Source organism: Grampus griseus (genome assembly GCF_964374135.1).
Source record: "Grampus griseus genome assembly, chromosome: 7".
Classification (NCBI taxonomy): Eukaryota; Metazoa; Chordata; class Mammalia; order Artiodactyla; family Delphinidae; genus Grampus; species Grampus griseus.
This window is the reverse complement of record NC_139001.1, coordinates 7372967-7392111: the sequence shown is the minus strand read 5'-3', so window position 1 is coordinate 7392111 and position 19145 is coordinate 7372967. Positions and strand designations below refer to the sequence as shown.

General features: G+C 45.5%; 1 protein-coding gene across 2 annotated transcripts in view; it reads left to right on the top strand.

Annotated features, from left to right (window-relative positions):
• Nucleotides 1–15728: 15728 nt before the first annotated feature.
• EFHD1 (EF-hand domain family member D1) overlaps nucleotides 15729–19145 on the top strand; it is a 39340-nt gene continuing 35923 nt past the window's right edge. For both annotated transcript variants that reach the window (XM_082658978.1, XM_082658977.1), the window contains exon 1: nucleotides 15729–16068. In XM_082658978.1, the coding sequence (XP_082515104.1) occupies nucleotides 15776–16068 (293 nt within the window). In that variant the 5' untranslated portion in view covers nucleotides 15729–15775. The remainder of the gene's footprint in view (nucleotides 16069–19145) is intronic.

Sequence of the window (19145 nt, the reverse complement as noted above, 5' to 3'; positions counted from 1 at the left end):
CAGCAAATGCTAAAAGAACTTCTTTAAGTGGGAAACACAAGAGAAGAAAAGGACCTACAAAACAAACCCATAACAATCAAGAAAATGGTAATAGGAACATACATATTGATAATTACCTTAAACGTGAATGAATTAAATGCTCCAACCAAAAGACACAGGCTCACTGAATGGATACAAAAACAAGACCCGTATATATGCTGTCTACAAGAGACCCACTTCAGACCTACGGACACATACAGACTGAAAGTGAGGGCATGGAAAAAGATATTCCATGCAAATGGAAATCAAAAGAAAGCTGGAGTAGTAATACTTATATCAGATAAAATAGATATTAAAATAAAAAATGTTACAAGAGACAAGGGAGGACACTACATAATGATCAAGAGATCAATCCAAGAAAAAGATATAACAATTATAAATATATATGCAACCAACATAGGAGCACCTCAATACATAAGGCAACTGCAAACAGCTATAAAAGAGGAAATCAACAGTAACACAATAATAGTGGGGGACTTTAACACTTCACTTACATCGATGGACAGATCATCCAAACAGAAAATTAAAAAGGAAACACAAGCTTTAAATGACACAATAGACCAGATAGATTTAATTGATATTTATAGGACATTCCATCCAAAAACAGCAGATTACGCTTCCTTCTCAAGTGCACATGGAACATTATCCAGGACAGATCACATTTTGGGTCACAAATCAAGACTCAGTAAATTTAAGAAAATTGAAATCATATCAAGCATCTTTTCTGACCACAATGATATGAGATTAGAAATCAATTACAGGGGGAAAAAACGTATAAAACACAAACACATGGAGGCTAAACAGTACATTACTAAATAACCAAGAGATCACTGAAGAAATCAAAGAGGAAATCAAAAAATACCTAGAGACAAATTACAACGAAAACACGATGATCCAAAACCTATGGGATGCAGCAAAAGCAGTTCTAAGAGGGAAGTTTATAGCCATACAAGCCTACTTCAAGAAACAAGAAAAATCTCAAATAAACAATCTAACCTTACACCTAAAAAACTAGAGAAAGAAGAACAAACAAAACCCAAAGTTAGTAAAAGGAAAGAAATCATAAAGATCAGAACAGAAATAAATGAAATAGAAACAAAGAAAACAATAGCAAAGATCAATAAAATTAAAAGCTGGTTCTTTGCGAAGATAAACAAAATTGACAAACCTTTAGCCAGACTCATCAAGAAAAAAAGGGAGAGGACTCAAATCAATAAAATTAGAAATGATAAAGGAGAAGTTCCAACGGACACCACAGAAAGACTAAGAGACTACTACAAGCAACTCTATGCCAATAAAATGGACAACCTGAAAGAAATGAACAAACTCTTAGAAAAGCATAACCTTCCCAGACTTAACCAGGAAGAAATAGGAAATATGAACAGGCCAATCACAAGTAATGAAATTGAAACTGTGATTAAAAATCTTTCAACAAACAGAAGTCCAAGACCACATGGCTTCATAGGTGAATCCTATCAAACATTTAGAGAAGAGCTAACACCCATCCTTCTCAAACTCTTCCAAAAAATTGCAGAGGAAGGAACACTCCCAAACTCATTCTATGAGGCCACCATCACCCTGATACCAAAACCAGACAAACATATTACAAAAAAAGAAAATTACAGACCAATGTCACTGACGAATATAGATGCAAAAATCCTCAACAAAATACTAGCAAACAGAATCCAACAACACATTAAAAGAATCATACACCATGATCAAGTGGGATTTATCTCAGGGATGCAAGGATTCTTCAATATATGTAAATCAATCAGTGTGATACACCATATTAACAAACTGAAGAATAAAAACCATATGATCATCTCAATAGATGCAGAAAATGCTTTTGATAAAATTCAACACTCATTTATGATAAAAAGTCTCCAGAAAGTGGGCATAGAGGGAACCTACCTCAACATAATAAAGGCCATATACAACAAACCCACAGCAAACATCATTCTCAATGATGAAAAACTGAAAGCATTTCCTCTAAGATCAAGAACAAGACAAGGATGTCCACTCTCGGAAGTCCTAGCCACAAAAATCAGAGAAGAAAAGGAAATAAAAGGAATACAAACTGGAAAAGAAGTAAAACTGTCACTGTTTGCAGATGACATGATACTATACATAGAGAATCCTAAAGATGCCACCAAAAAGCTACTAGAGCTAATCAATGAATTTGGTAAGGTTGCAGGATACAAAATTAATGCACAGAAATCTGTTGTATCCCTATTCACTAACAACGAAAGGTCAGAAAGAGAAATTAAGGAAACAATCCCATTTACCATTGCAACAAAAAGAATAAAATACCTAGGAATAAACTTACCTAAGGAGGTAAAAGACCTGTACTCAGAAAACTATAAGACACTGATGAAAGAAATCAAAGATGACACAAACAGATGGAGAGATATACCATGTTCTTGGATTGGAAGAATCAATATTGTGAAAATGACTATACTACCAAAAGCAATCTACAAGTTCAGTGCAATCCCTATCAAATTACCAGTGGCATTTTTTACAGAACTAAAACAAGAAATCTTAAAATTTGTGTGGAGACACAAAAGACCCGAAATAGCCAAAGCAGTCTTGCGGGAAAAAAATGGAGCTGGAGGAATCAGACTCCCTGACTTCAGACTATACTACAAAGCTACAGTAATCAAGACAATATGGTACTGTCACAAAAACAGAAATATAGATCAATGGAACAGGATAGAAAGCCCAGAGATAAACCCACGCACCTATGGTCAACTAATCTATGACCAAGGACACAAGGATATACAATGGAGCAAAGACAGTCTCTTCAATAAGTGGTGCTGGGAAAACTGGACAGCTACTTGTAAAAGAATGAAATTAGAACACTCTCTAACACCATACACAAAAATAAACTCAAAATGGATTAGAGACCTAAATGTAAGACTGGACAGTATAAAACTCTTAGAGGAAAACTCAGGAAGAACACTCTTCGACATAAATCACAGCAAGATCTTTTTTGATCCACCTCCTAAAGTAATGGAAATAAAAACAAAAATAAACAAATGGGACCTAATGAAATTTAAAAGCTTTTGCAAAGCAAAGAAAACTACAAACAAGACAAAAAGCCAATCCTCAGAATGGGAGAAAATATTTGCAGATGAATCAATGGACAAAGGATTGATCTCCAAGATATATAAACAGCTCAAGCAGCTCAATATTAAGAAAACAAACAACCCAATCGAAAAATGGACAGAAGACCTAAATAGACATTTCTCCAAAGAAGATATACAGATGACCAAGAAGCACATGAAAAGCTGCTCAACATCGCTAATTATTAGAGAAATGCAAATCAAAACTACAATGAGGTATCACCTCACACCAGTCAGAATGGGCATCACCAGAAAACCTACAAACAACAAATGCTGGAGAGGGTGTGGAGAAAAGGGAACCCTCTTGCACTGTTGGTAGGAATGTAAATTGATACAGCCACTATGGAGAACAGTATGGAGGTTCCTTAAAAAACTAAAAATAGAATTACCATATGACCCAGCAATCCCACTACTGGGCATATACCCTGAGAAAACCATAATTCAAAAAGACACATGCACCCCAATGTTCATTGCAGCACTACTTACAATAGCCAGGTCATGGAAGCAACCTAAATGCCCATCGACAGATGAATGGATAAAGAAGATGGGGTACATATATACAATGGAATATTACTCAGCCATAAAAAGGAATGAAATTGGGTCATTTGTAGAGACGTGGCTGGATCTAGAGACTGTCATACAGAGTGAAGTAAGTCAGAAAGAGAAAAACAAATATAGTATATTAACGCGTATATGTGGAACCTAGAAAAATGGTACAGATGAACCGGTTTGCAGGGCAGAAACAGAGACACAGATGTAGAGAACAAACATATGGACACCAAGGAGGGAAAGTGGCAAGGCGGAGGGGTGGCAGGATGAACTGGTAGATTGGGATTTACATATATACATTAATATGTATAAAATAGATAACTAATAAGAACCTGCTGTATAAAAAAATTAACTAAATTAAAAAAAACACAAACAAAAAACCAAAACAGACTCATAAAAAAAATTGGTGAATATAGGGGCTAATTGACTAAATTGATGAATGTTCAAAACTGGCTCTCACTGGTGAAATGAAAAGTATTGTTTTCAAGATATGTGGATTGCCTTAAAATAGTTTAAAATCCGTCCCCTCCTCCCACCATACTGCATAGGACATAGGAATCCACCAAAATTTGTAACCTGTCCTAAGGCTTGATTTTTTAATTAGCCAGTTTTCAGGCATTGAATTAGGAGGATTTCTGGTTGTTTGATGCTGATTATAAATAAGACAAGGAATCTGGTCTCTAGGATGTGTCTGGTGAAGGGTGTGGCTCGATTTCCTAAAAGGGCCAAGAGCCGGGACTTGAGACTTCAACCAATTTACAGAATAGGTTGTCTGAGCTATTCTATCTATGTCTGCTTGCTGGGAATGTTAGCTTAATAAATATCTTTATGTTTAGCAGAATTTGGTCTAAGGCTGGCTTACCTCACAAAGTGATAACAAGATGTGGGGAGTAGTTAACACCCACCCCAAACTTCTTTGACCAATACGCTAACCCACCAAGTAAAGTCTGAGTTGTACTGGGTCAAACCAGTTTAGGTAAATTTGCTCATACCCATTGCCCAATTTTTCATTGGTTTGTTTTTCTTTTTATTACTACTCTGTAGGAGCTCCCCAGGAGATTCTGGATACTTGGTTGCATTTGTTGATGATATCTTTTTCCAGGTGTTAAATCTTTGAATACTTTTCCTTGCAATGGACCACTCTTAAACTGAAGATATAAATAGGTGATGTTTGTTATGCCAGTGATTCTGGAAGATCAAACCCTCCCTGCTCATCTCAAGATGCACAGGGCCTTTGTCAAAGCCACAGTTCTCAAGCACCAGCCAAATCCTTTGAGATGCAAAGAGAGACTCAGACCCAAATTTGAGGGAGAGGCTGGAGGGGCAGACTTGAAATGCACAAGAATACAGGAGGAGTCTGCAGCCAGGGCAGTGGGGGTTATCTGAGAGAGAGGCAGGAAGCGCTGAGCTGCACGGCTAGCTTGCAGTGGGCAAAGGAGCTGCTAAGAGCAAGGTTTTCAAAAAATCAAAGTAGAAGTCATTGGTGTGGAAGTGATGTGATTCCCTGGTGTCTCCAAATCACGCTGGCCAGTGTAGTCTTTTGAAATCAGGAAGGGCCGAGCTGCTTGTCTGCGTAGCCGGAATGTGGGTGAGGGCTGCAAGATGCTCCCCCGGCCCGCCCCCCCACAAAAACAGGCTTAGTTGGTGCCCTGGTGAAAGCTGGAGGGCCTGGGCCTGCCCTGTGGCTCGGGCTCTTTTCCTTCAACCCCACCGTCAGGCACCACCTGTGCTGCACCTGTAGCAAAAGGGTGACATTAATTCAACACCTGCTAGGTGCTTTACATGCAATCAGTCATCACAACTGCCTTGGATGTCTTGTGGGTAGTATTATAAGCACAACTTGTTTTACTGCGCTTCGCAGATACTGCGTTTTTTACAGATTGAAGGTTTGTGGTAACCCTGCCTTGAACAAGTCTATTCGCACCATTTTTCGAGCAGCATTCCCTCACTTCATGTCTCTGTGTCACATTCTGGCAATTCTCGCGATATGTCAAACCTTTTCATTATTGTTATATTTGTTATGGGGATCTGTGGTCAGTGATCTCGCTGATGGCTCAGATGACGGTTAGCATTTTTTAGCAATAAAGTTTTTGGGGGTTATTTTTGGCCGCGCTGCATGGCTTGCGAGATTTTAGTTCCCCGACCAGGGATTGAACCCGGGCCCTCAGCAGTGAGAGCGTGGAGTCCTAACCACTGGACCGCCAGGGAATTCCCACGATAAAGTATTTTTAAATTAAGGTGTGTACATTGTTTTTTTAGATATAATGCTATTGCACACTTAATAGACTACAGTCTAGTGTAAGTATAACTTTTATATGCTCTGGGAAACCAAAAAATCCATGTGACTCACTTTATTGCAGTGATCTGGAACCAAACCTGCAATATCTCTGACGACGGCTGTATCTTTGTTGTATATATGATAAAACAGAAGTTCAGAGAAGTTAAGTAACTAACTCAAAGTCACACAGCTGCTGAGTGACAGAGCCAGCATTTACACAACTGCTCTCCTCCTTCCACCTCTGCCCCCATGACTGAGGGCTCCTGGTTCTGTGTCTAAACGGAAGAGCCAGAATAGTTTATTATTATTAGATAAGATATAGCCAAAAGCCTATCTTACCCTGTGCTACATGTAAAGACTGTCAGAGAACTTGGGGGAATCAAATGAAGTGTCATATCCCTAAACTCTTTAAGAAATGCTCTTATCATCAGGTGCCTGGCAACCAAGCACACCTTTGAACCTCAGAGGTGTCCCCTCTGCAGGGGGAGGGCAGCCCCACCCACTACCACCAGCTTCCTGCAGCCACTGACAGGGCGCCAGACTGGAACAAATAAGGAGACCGGGAACTGGGACCAGTGGCACAGTTTGGTCTTTAGTTTAGGATATTATTCTCAGGTCCAACATCCATGGAGCACTGGGTCAGATCTGGGTGGATCTGAGTACCTTGTGTTAGGGACAAGTTGAGTGTGTGGGGGGGGTGGGTGTTGGGGGTGTTATTTCAAATCAGAGGGAATAGAGGCCAGAGGTGAGGCCAGACAGGAACTTCTCAGTAGCAGAACTTCTTCACCAGCTGAGGGTCAGAGCCAGGGAGCAGGGACCCCTCTGATTCGCCTTAGTCCTGAGTTATCCGAGATGGTAGCCACCAACCGCAAGTGGCTCTCAACCACTTGAAATATGGCTAGTTTGAATTGAGATGACCTGTAAGTGTAAAATACACCTCAAATTTCAAAGCCTTGGTAGGAAATAATGTAAAATATCTCATTAACATTTTTTACATTGATTACCTGTCGAGATGATAATATTTGGCATATATTGGGTAAAAGAAAATATATTATGAAAATGAATTTCACCTGTTTTCTTTTAGTTTTACCTTTTAAAATGTTGCTACTAGAAAATTTAAAATACCAAATACACATTCTAAAATTAAAGTATGCATTCTATTTCTATTGGACAGCACTGTTTTAGACCAGTTCCTCCTGCCTGGGTGAGCGAATGGAGGACAGATGGGCAGAGGGCAAGTCGGCTTCAGAGGATGGCATTGTTCCCTATCGCCCTTCCAGAGAGAGGAGCTCTGGCTGGATTCAAGGAAGAAGGGGAGAGATCTGAATGGCTTCAGGGGGTGGAACCAAGACTTGATTGACGAGGTGAGCAGGGGGAGGGAAGGCCAGCCCTGATGGGTGTGGTGGGGAGAAGAGAGGGCAGGGTGGGTGATCTGACAGTCACAGCCAGGGGTCCCTAGAGCCATGGGAGGGTCTGGCTTGCCTCTCCTCCAACCCTGTAGAATTCATTTTCGCCCACTCATAGGTCTTTGCTGCTCCATCAGGTGAGAAATAGGAAAATGAATTATTTTCGCTTTCAGCAGCGTCTACTACAGCCCAGTGTCTCTGCTTTCTGAGCAGACAGGGAGCTGAGGCCACCCAGGGAACTTGGGTCTGAGCTCATCGACACCCCTGGGAGCTCCCTGGCCAGTCTTCAAGGCCACAGACGTGGATGCCTGGAGCCACAGGGGCCTGGGGACCAGGCCTCCCCTGAGGGTCGGAGCCTCTAGGTCCACTCAGGGGCCTGAAGTCTGAGGTTTAAAATACTGCCCAGCTTTTCTGCCTGATTCTCTGCCAGGAGTTTCTCCGGCAGCTGTGCAGGGCAAGGAGTGGTTAGGGATTCTTTTTGTACTGCCTGGGCTAGAGAGAAAGGTGAGAAACCCCATTTAGGTAGTGCCTGTGGGCTTTCCCTTGCGGAAGATGCAGCCAGCCTGGGGACAGATAGGTGAGTCACTTTAAGGGTTTCCCAAATAAAAATAAAGACCTGAAACTTGCCCTCAAGGAGACATCCCTGGAGAAAAAGAAGAAGTAATTGAGGGCCTTCTGGAAACAATTGGTAGTATTTGCTATCAATAATAACACTTGAGGGCTTCCCTGGTGGCGCAGTAGTTGAGAGTCCGCCTGCCGATGCAGGGGACGCGGGTTCGTGTCCCGGTCCGGGAAGATCCCACATGTCGCGGAGCGGCTGGGCCTGTGAGCCATGGCCGCTGGCCCTGCGCGGCCGGAGCCTGTGCTCTGCAACAGGAGAGGCCACAACAGTGAGAGGCCCGCGTACCGCAAAAAAAAAAAACAAAACAAAAAAAAAAAGAGGAAAAACAAAACACTTGAGTTCCAAGCAAAAGTTAGAATTTTGGACTTTATCATACAAGTGAAATGTGTCAACATGACCAATGCATAAAGGTACAAAGTTATGCCTAACTCAAGGCCCCATTAAACGTGCAAGGTGGAGTGATGGATTCCAGTGTAACAGAGTCTGGAGAGTCTGGTTTGGATGCTTCCACTTTCCATGTTGCATTTAAACTTCAGGAAACTATCACTTCGCAGTTTTGGTGTAGTAACAAAGAAAAATGATAACCAATTATCTGAAAAGACTGAACAAATACTCCTCCCTTTTCCAATTATATATCCAACTAAATTCCCAGACATCTGCGGAAGCCTGGATTTTCGTCACATACTGCAAACAAAGCAACAAATTGCAGCAAATCAAATGTAGAAGCAGATGTGATATCCAAGTGTCTTCTACTGAGGCAGAGAGTAAAGACATGCAAAAATGGGGCTTCCCTGGTGGCGCAGTGGTTGAGAGTCCACCTGCCGATGCAGGGAACACGGGTTCGTTCCCCGCTCCGGGAAGATCCCACATGCCGCGGAGCGGCTGGGCCCGTGAGCCATGGCCGCTGAGCCTGCGCGTCTGGAGCCTGTGCTCCGCAACGGGAGAGGCTGCAGCAGTGAGAGGCCCGCGTACCGCAAAAAATAAATAAATAAATAAATAATGACATGTAAAACAATGTTTTTCTTCTCAATTATATTATTCATGTTAATAAGTAATGGCTTATTGTCATCATTTAAAAAATAACAGATTTATTTAGATACAAGTCACATGTCATAAAATTCATCTTTATGAAGTGCACAATTTAATGGTTTTTAGTATATTCATGGAGTTGTAAAACCATCATCACTCTCTAATTTTATTTATATTTATTTATTTATTTATTTTTAATAGATCTTTATTGGAGTATAATTACTTCACAATACTGTTAGTTTCTGTTGCACAACAAAGTGAATCAGTCACATGCATACGCATGTCCCCATATCCCCTCCCTCTTGAGCCTCCCTCCCACCCTCCCTATCCCACCCCTCTAGGTCATGGCAAAGCACTGAGCTGATCTCCCTGTTCTACGCTGCTTCTTCCTACCAGCCAACTATTTTACATTTGGTAGTGTATATATGTCGATGCTACTCTCACTTTGCCCCAGCTTCCCCCTCCCACCCCACGTCCTCAAGTCCATTCTCTATGTCTATCTCTTTATTCCAGCCCTGCAACTAGGTTCATCAATACCTTTTTTTTTTTTTTTTAGATTCCATATCTATGTGTTAGCATACAGTATTTGTCTCTCTCTTTCTGACTTACTTCACTCTGTATGACAGACTCTAGGTCCATCCACTTCACTACAAATATCTCAATTTCGTTTCTTTTTATGGCTGAGTAATATTCCACTGTATATATGTGCCACATCTTCTTTATCCATTCATCTGTCGATGGACATTTAGGTTGGTTCCATGTCCTGGTTATTGTAAATAGGGCTGCAATGAACATTGTGGTACATGTCTCTTTTTGAATTACGGTTTTCTCAGGGTATATGCCCAGTAGTGGGATTGCTGGGTCATATGATGGTTGTATTTGTAGTTTTTTAAGGAACCTCCATATTGTTTTCCATAGTGGTTGTATCAGTTTACATTCCCACCAATAGTGCAAGAGGGTTCCCTTTTCTCCACACCCTCTCCAGCATTTATTGTTTCTAGATTTTTTGATAATGGCCATTCTGATCAGCATGAGGTGATACCTCATTGTAATTTTGATTTGCATTTCTCTAGTGATTAGTGATGTTGAGCATCTTTTCATGTGCCTCTTGGCCATCTGTATGTCTTCCTTGGGGAAATGTCTATTTAGGTCTTCCGCCCATTTTTTACCTAGATTGTTTGTTTTTTTGATATTGACTTCCATGAGCTGTTTGTATATTTTGGAGATTAATCCTTTGTCTGTTGTTTTATTTGCAAATATTTTCTCCCATTCTGAGGGTTGTCTTCTTGCCTTGTTTATGGTTTCCTTTGCTGTGCAAAAGCTTTAAAGTTTAATTAAGTCCCATTTGTTTTTTTTGTTTTTATTTCCGTTACTCTAGGAGGTGGGTCAAAAAAGATCTTGCCATGGTTTATGTCAAAGAGTGTTTTTCCTATGTTTTCCTCTACGAGTTTTATAGTGTCTGCTCTTCCATTTAAGTCTTTAATCCATTTGGAGTTTATTTTTGTGTGTGGTGTTATGTAGTGTTCTAATTTCATTAATTTGTGTCTTGTGTTTTTCCTAGGGTTTATCCTGTATGGGACTCTCTGTGCTTCCTGGACTTGGGTGACTATTTCCTTTCCCATGTTAGGGAAGTTTTCAACTACAATCTCTTCAAATATTTTCTCAGACCCTTTCTTTTTCTCTTCTTCTGGGACCCCTATTTGAATGTTGGTGCGTTTAGTGTAGTCCCAGTGTTGTCTCTGAAATTGTCTTTGATTCTTTCTTTCTTTTTTCTTTATTCTGCTCCTCAGCAGTTATTTCCACCATTTTGTCTTCTAGCTCACTTATTCATTCTTCTGCCTCAGTTATTCTGTTATTGATTCCTTCTAGTGTATTTTTCGTTTCAGTTATTATGTTCTTCATCTCTGTTTTTTTTTCTTTAGTTCTTCTAGATCTTTGTTAAACGTTTCTTATATTTTCTCAATCCGTGCCTCCATTCTATTTCCGAGATTCTGGATCATCTTTACTATCATTACTCTGGATTCTTTTTCAGGTAGATTGCCTATTTCCTCTTCATTTATTTGGTCTTGTCGGTGTTTACCTTGCTCCCTCATCTGTGACATATTTTTTTGCCGTCTCATTTTTTATTTATTTTTTTATGAGTGAGATTGTGTTCCTGTCTTATTGGTTATTTGGCCTGAGGCTTCCCACACTGGGGTTTGTAGGCTACTGGGTAGAGCTGGATCTTGGTGCTGAGATGAGGACCTTCGTGAGACCTCACTCCAGTGAATACTCCCTGGGGTCTGAGGTTCTCTGTTAGTCCAGTGGTTTGGACTCAGAGCTCCCACCGCAGGAGCTTTGGCCTGACCCCGGGCTCCTGAACCAAGATCCTGCAAGCTGCCTGGGGTGGCAAAACAACAACAACAACAACAAAATAACAAAGTAAAAAATGAAATTAGACTAGGAAACTAACAGGTATGTTAGGAAGAATATAAAAATAAAAATATAGCTGAATCAACAACCAGAAGGTGCAACAGTACCACAATAGTAAAGAAGAGGAGGAGGGGGAAAAAAAAAAAGGGAAAAAAATAAGAAAAAAAAAGGAGGAGGAAAAGGCCTTGGCTGTGGAGGTCGGGGCCTAAGCAAGGGTGAGGTTTGGGTGGTGGGCGGGGCCAATGCTCAGGACCCACAGGACTTGAAAAGGCCCTGGGGGCCTGGGGGGGTGGGGCTTAGGCTCAAGGAACAGAAGGGGCCCAGGCATGCCCCCCAGCCCTGGTCTCAGAGGGCAGGGGACCTCACCTGGGAGCCCAGCAAGCTTTCTGGGCTCGAGTGGGCGGGGCAATTGCCCTCCACGCCTCTCCCGCTCTGCTCCTCCCGGAGGCCCCCTCCCACCTGCTGGTCTCCCCAGCCTCAGGGATGCCGATCCTGTCTGGCCTCCACTTCTCCTCCCGCCTCAGTCCCTCTACATCCTACCCCTACGTGCACTGTGGGGTTTCTTCCATCTCCTTGGGCGTCAGAGTCCCCCAACAGCGGCCGGCAGGTGCCCTAGTTGTGGGGAGACGCTAACTCCACGTCTTCCCACACCGCCATCTTGATTCTGCCTCCACTCTCTAATTTTAGAATATTCTCAATTCAGTGAGCTAGGGCGTGAAGAGACTTAGAAAGAGCGCCTGGCACTAACATTTACCTCATTTGTAAGGGACAAAACCATTTCCTCTAAAACATATCAAAGCCCTGAGATTTTGCCTCATTAAAGAAGTTGATAATGTGAAGATAAGACTGAATGCCTCCAGAGATGGCCGCAGCCCCAGGTTTCTGCCCTCTTGGAAGGGCTTTTCCCTTTCTGGACTTCATTTCATTCCGACTTCTTTGCGACTTGCAGGTCCGCACTTCTGGAGGGCCCAGAGAATTGTGCCAACACATCCGGGCTGAAGGACATACCTGTTCTTGTCTGGATGCCACAGAACCACAATAGACTCAAGCCTTTAGGGATTTTCAGAGGGAGGACTGGCAAACTGTATTTTCCAAAGATGGCCACAATGGTACACATCCCATCTCACACGCTATTCTTCGATGACGTTGTCACTCCTCCACTGAGAGGTGGAGAATTGTGTTCTCTCCCCTTCACGACTGCTCTGACCAGTAAAGTTGAGCTAAGGGATGTCTGAGCCTACTTCATAAAAGGTGATACGGCTTCTACCTGACTCTCCCTCTTTGCAAGCCCACCCTAGGAACCCAGTGACCATGCTGTGAGGAAGCGCATGACGTATCAAGAGGCCACGTGTAGGTGTTCTAGCCAACAGCTCCAAGCAAGGGCCAAGCATCTGCCAGCATTAATCCCATACCTGGGAGGGAATGAATCTCCAGATGGTTCTCGACCCCAGCCTCAGAGCTGCCCTTGCCTACGCCAAGTGGATCAGAGAAGAGAGTGTCTGCCCAAGTTGCAGATTCACGAGCAAAGTAGATTTGTTGCTTGGGCCATAGGTTTGGGGATGGTTTGTTACACAGCAATAGAGAACTGAAAAAGAAGTCTTGCAGGTAAAACACGTTTGATTTTCCCTATGAAATGCAAAAACTCTTATAGCCATCCCAGAGGAATGTTAGTGAAATAAACATGCTCATGGGCTGACACGGGCAAAAATATTGGGTTGGCCAAAAAGTTCGTTCGGATTTTCTGTACCATCTTATGGAGAAGCCTGAACGAACTTTGTGGCCAACCCGATACTTTCGCCTGCTCTACAGCTAAAATATCCATCCTCTCATACTTCACCATTGCAAGCAATAACATTTGTTTTCTGGTATAATAGTTTTACATAGTCATTGTAGAAAAGTCAGGGAACTGAGAACTAAAATAGTTGATGAAAATTGTTTGACTCCTAGCATTTACAACTGTTAATAATTTAGTCTCTTTCCCTTTAGTTTTTTTTTCTACACATAGAAATGTATTTTATAAAACATGGGTCATATTTGCACAGTAGTACTGATCTTGGCCCATCATTCAGTAATCTTGTTTTGAGCTCTTTGTCAGGCACCCAGCTGAACACTGGAAAAAGGGAGATGGGAAGCAGGGTTTCCAATCTTGGCGTGACTGTACCTCACTTTGGGTCACTAGTGAGATACTGAAATTTTCTCCCTAGGGGTGGCCAGGTGTGGCCTGGTGAGCGTTCTGAGTACCTGCTGCTTTGGTGCCAGGGGTTAGGAGGCATTCCCTCCTCCACTCTTACCTCAGGGAAGAAAGGCTTGGGGATGCCTGGTGGGCACAGCCCCCAAACTCTGCCCCTTGTAGGTGATGTGCCTTTTGAGTGGTGCCTGGGGGATAGCTCGTATTCCACATGTATGTTACTCCAAAGTGCTTCCTTAGAGATCCACTGTGCAACACAGAGCCTGTAGTTAACAATATGGTTTTGTGTCCTTGAAAATTTGTTAAGAGGGTAAACCTTATGTGCAGTGTTCTCATCAAAAAAATCGCCAAAACAAAAACCAAAGGGACACAAGGAAACCTTTGGAGGTGATGGAAATGTTTATTACCTTGATTGTGGTGATAGTATCATGGGTGTTTGCACATGTCCAAGTGCATCAAATTGTGTACATTAAATCTGTGCAGTTTTTTGTATATCAATTGTACCTCAATAAAGCTGTTTTTTTTTTTAAAAAAAAAAGCTCTTTCTCATTTGGAGGCACTTAAATGAAAAAGTCGAATTGCATTCAAAATCCATTCTCATGAACATGAGAATTTTCAACATTATGCTTGAAACATAAATGAAAGAAAAGGAAGAGCTATTAGAGTCTTTAAATTTAATGTGAACTGTGGTCAATTTTAGCATGTAAAACGGTTGCTGACATTTTTTAATACCTATTCATGTAAAGTGTCTTGTTGATGTAGAGTGTTAAGAATTTTAAATCTCTTTTTTTGGTGTATGTGTGTGAAATAATGTCACATAAAGTGCTCACAAATGACAAAAAAAGCAAATCTAGTCACCATCACCAGGTCAGGAAGGGTAGCGTCCTGTGGTGTATTTGAAGGGGTCCATCAGTTGCCATTTCAAGCATTAAATCTGATGTAAAAAGGGCCATTTATAAAACCGAATAAAACTGTTTAGTAGCGATGTTAAAAAGATTCTATTTGATCACTTTATTTAAAAACATAATATTTTCCCTAATTAAAAAAAAAAATATATATATATATATATTTTTTCCACTAGGCCTCTACACATGCTCAGAACCCCTGGCAGGACCTCTGCGGGCCCTACATGCCTGCATGCCAAGGGCTGGTCCTGGGTTTCAGGCACCCACAGCCAGGTGGTGCAGACCTGCCCTGGGTCAGCAGTCCCTGAGGCAGTCAGAACAGAGTGCGTCCCAGTAGGGGCAGATCAGTGTTTATAAGATTCTTCTCAAGGCTTGGCTGACGTAACAGCCATCCTTAGGGCAGTGACGGCTGTACTTGTTTTTACCCTCTTGTTAAAAAGGCTGATTTATTTCTTTATTTTCAAGCTTCTTTTTCTTTTCTTTCTTGTGCTTAACAGAAAAAGCCAGAGCCCCCGAAGTGGCGCTGGTATCTTACCACCAGGAGAGCCACGAGTTTGTCTCCCTTGATTGTTCTTTTTTCGGTTTGCTTATTTGTTTTTAGTATGTTTTGGAAACATTTCTTTTCAGTGAGTGAAATTCAGCTTCCCCTTCCCCGCGCTCCCTGCGGGCGCCTCCCTCACCCAGCCCTTTGCGACCACTGGGTGCCACCCGCAGCCTTGGGGACGCGTAGGTGTCATCCGGAGGCGCTCGGCTCCCCCCACCCCCAGTCTGTCCCCCGCCGCGAGCGGCTCCAGTCTGGGCACTTCTGGGGGACGAGAAAGGAACCGCCAGACGGTACTGAAACTTTTCCCGGTGCCGTTCCCTCGGGGACCACAAGGTCCCTGGGCTCCCTGGGAGCGGGCGGCAAAGTCAGAGTTGATCCGAGGGTCCACTCCTCGTCCCGGGAGGCGCTCAGCTCCCGGTCTTGGAGCCTCGGGTAGTGGAGAGCGGGTCGACGTCCCCGGGACGCACCGACACCTGTGGCCTCTGGCCGGGCGGGCGGTCCCCAAGCCCCAGCGCCTCCTTAAAGCCGCGACTCCGCCCCGCCCGCCGCCCTCCCCCGCCCCCGCCCACGGTTCCACCCAACCTCCGGGTCCCCGCCGTCTTGGCGAAGTGTCGCAGAGTCGCGAGTCGGCGAGCAACGCGCTGTCAGCCCACTCCCCGCGTCCCCGGATCCACCGCGGCCATGGCCAGCGAGAAGCTGGCGAGCAAACTGCAGCAGCGACTGCATTGGGAGGAGGTGGACGGAGGGCTCCAGCCTGCGCCCCGAGCCGCCCCAGTCCCCGAGCCCCAGCCGCAGCCATCCGCCTGGGCGCCCACCACCAGAGCCGACGCCGAGCTGAGCGCGCAGCTGAACCGACGGCTGGTTATCAACGAGGGCGCGGCGCGACCCCGCCGCTGCAAGGTCTTCCATCCCTACTCCGAGTTCCCGGAGTTCAGCCGCCGTCTCATCAAGGACCTGGAGAGCATGTTCAAACTGTAAGCTCTCCGCCGCGTCCTGCGCCGTGCGCCCCCGGGGACCCTGAGCCCGGGAGGGAGGGGGAGGTGGCGGTGGGTTGGTCTTTCTGGCTGGGAGTCCCGGACCCCGCTTGTGGGGGGGGGCACAGGATGGGATAGTGCAGGGATTCCAGGAGTGTCTTTAGCATTTAACCCCACGCCCCCCAGATCCAGCGCGCCCCGACCGATCCCGGCGCGGTGCGGGGGATCCAGCGGGGCTGGGACACCGAGAGCAGGAGCCGCCGTTCTCCGTGACCGAGGTCAGAAGCTCCCCTCGGGCAGCCGAGCCCGAGTCCGGGGCTCCCGGGTCCGGACGGCGGGTCCCGCCCCCTCTGCGGGCCCGCTCCGAGATTTGCCCAGGGCGCAACTTCTAGGAAACGGAGACGCGCCGCGCCTCACCTGCCAACTTTAACTTTATCTCCCGAGGGAGAAATTAGCCTCGTTGTCCTTTATCTTTTAAAACAAAGGAGGAAACTTATCCTTGGCTGCCGCGCGGGGTTGGATGTACCAACAGAGCCTGAGAACTGGGAGTTTGTTAAACTCTTCACGAAAGATCAGTACGTTCCTGGAGCGAGCACGTTCAGGGAGCCTCTTGGGAGCGTCGCCTTGGCTGTTGTCCCCCTTCTTGCCTCTTGGGCAGGAGGCGCCCTTCCGGAACCGGACAAGGCAGGTGGCAGCTGGTCCGGCGGGGGCTCATTCCGGTCCTGCCGTGTCAGCCCCCTCGGGCGGTGGAGGCAGCGTAGAGAGACCCCCGGTAGTCGACCTTGTAGCTTGGCAGCTCCCTGGGCCTCAGTTTCTTCATCTAGAGAGTGGGGGAAGTAATCGTCCCTGCCTTTTAAGGCCATAAAGTATTTTGCACACCGTAAGCTCCTAACTGAGCTATTAATATTAGTTCCAGAATTGGGCCAAGACCGGAAAAATGCCTGGGGGAGCGGAGGCCGCCGGCCAGGTCATGCTTGGGGCGGTTTAAAATGCGCTTGGAATGTGTTTGTCCTCCCGCGTGGAGGTTCTATTTAAAGGCGCTCTGGCCGGCGCTGTGTGGCGGGAGCCTGGGCCCCTTCCTGAGGCTGGGCTGTTGTCCAGCCCCAGCCCCTGCGCGGAGGTCAGCAGAGGCTGGTGCCCGGAGCCTCCGCATCCTCTCCGCTTCCCTGACACCCTGATTTCCGCGTCCCTGGCTTCCAGGCACTGACCTCTGGTGTTAACACCCGATAGGTATAATTTGGGCCATTAAGGAAGGCTGAGTTGAAGCAAAAGAATGCACTGGGGCAGAGACAGAAAAGTGAATGGTGCGTCACAGCCCCTTTGATTTATTTGGGGTTATGCCTTTCCTGGCGTACTGCTCCCCCTCTGGCTGCTCCCAGGTCCCAGCACTTCCTCCCAGTCCAGCTGGCTTCCGAGAGGGCATCTTGGGGACCTTCTTCTTCCAATCACTTCGGGGTGATTCAGGTTTCTTTCATTTATTTTTATTACTATTATTTTTTTCTGCAGAACAATCGTTGAAAGGATGTTTGTTTGTTTGTTTGTTGGCTGCCTAAGAGTAATAAAGGGAGTCCACACAATCAGAGGGCCTTGGGAGACCAAGCAAGGTGGCGTTGGCGAGGAAACAGATACCGGAAGAGGGTCAAGCTAAAGGGAAGGCAGTGTGTGGTCTGGGGTCCCACAGAGCTGGCAGCCCAGCCTGAGCACGAGACTTCTTCCTCCAGAGCTACTGTGTCAGTCACAAGTCTAGGTTGGGTTTTCGGTCACTTGCAACCAAAATTGGCATAAACAAAAAAGGGATTAATGGGTTCATAAAACTAAAAAAGGACTGGTGTCAGGTATGGCTGGATCAGGGAGCTCAAATGATGCCATCAGAGCTTAATTTCTTTTTCTTAAGCCAGCTTCCTCCCTGTGTTGTCCCCATTCTCAGGTGGCTTATCCCTGGTGGTGGCAGTGTGGCCACAGTAGCTCCAGCAAGTCCAGTGGGAAGAGTAACCACAGCAAAGACCTTACTGTGTGTGTCTTTTGTAGCTTTACTATTGCTTCTTATTGGCTCTGAACCAACTGCTGTGGCCAGGGCAGCCCGCTGCTCTGGTTGGCCAGGCCTGAGCCACGTGCCCTACCCCTGCAGAGACTAGCAGGGGGACTGGCAGTGGGGCTCTTGCTGAAGAGGGGGGATCTGTGCTGCTCAATGTGAAGGACCTTCACAGCTCCATCCCGGACCTGACTGTGGGCAGACTCAGGCCTTCAGCCTCCAGTGTCCTGAGGCAGGACTGGCAGCTCCGGTCATCAGGCAGTGGCATCTGAGGCATGAGTAATTGCAAAGAATCCTTCCTGGGGATTTCCCCCCATGTCCTAGAAGGCAGGGGAGGCAAGACTGATCCAGTTACAGTCGGCCAAGTGGTGGCTGGAGACACCAGTGTGGCAGGAGGAGCCTCACAGGCGTAGGGTCAGACAGGGCCTAGGACCTGTGACCCTGGGCAGGCTACATGGTCCCTCGAAGCCTTAGTTTCTTGCTGGTAGGAGTACCACCTTCCCATGAGGGGCAGGTAGCTGCTGTGGCTGCCAGGGGCAGGGGCCACTCGGGGAATGATATTTCCCCCAACAGTGGTTTGGAAAGGCCCCCCCACCCCTTAAACCTAGTATCAAGACCCAATTATTTTGGGACTTCCCTGGTGGGCCAGTGGTTGAGATGCTACGCTTCCACTGCAGGGGACACAGGTTCCATCCGTGGTCAGGGAACTAAGGTCCCACATGCTATACAATGCAGCCAAAAAAAAAAAAAAAAAAAAGAGACCCAATTATCCATCATGAGTTTGAGGAAGGTGGGGCTATAGCCCCCTCATTCCAGGGTCATTAGCTGTGATCAAGGGCAAGTTGCTTAACCACTTCTGTCTTTTCATCTGTAAAACGGGGGCAACCCTTTCTTTCAAGGGTTTGGTGAGAACTGAGTGAGAGGAGGGGGTGGCCAGTGCCAAGTCAGCATGTGACGTGGAACAGGGGCCTTTTGCTGAAGGCTGTCCCCCCCCCCCTTAGCTCCAGGCCCCATGTCCATGTGTAGAACCCTTCCCGCCCTGCCG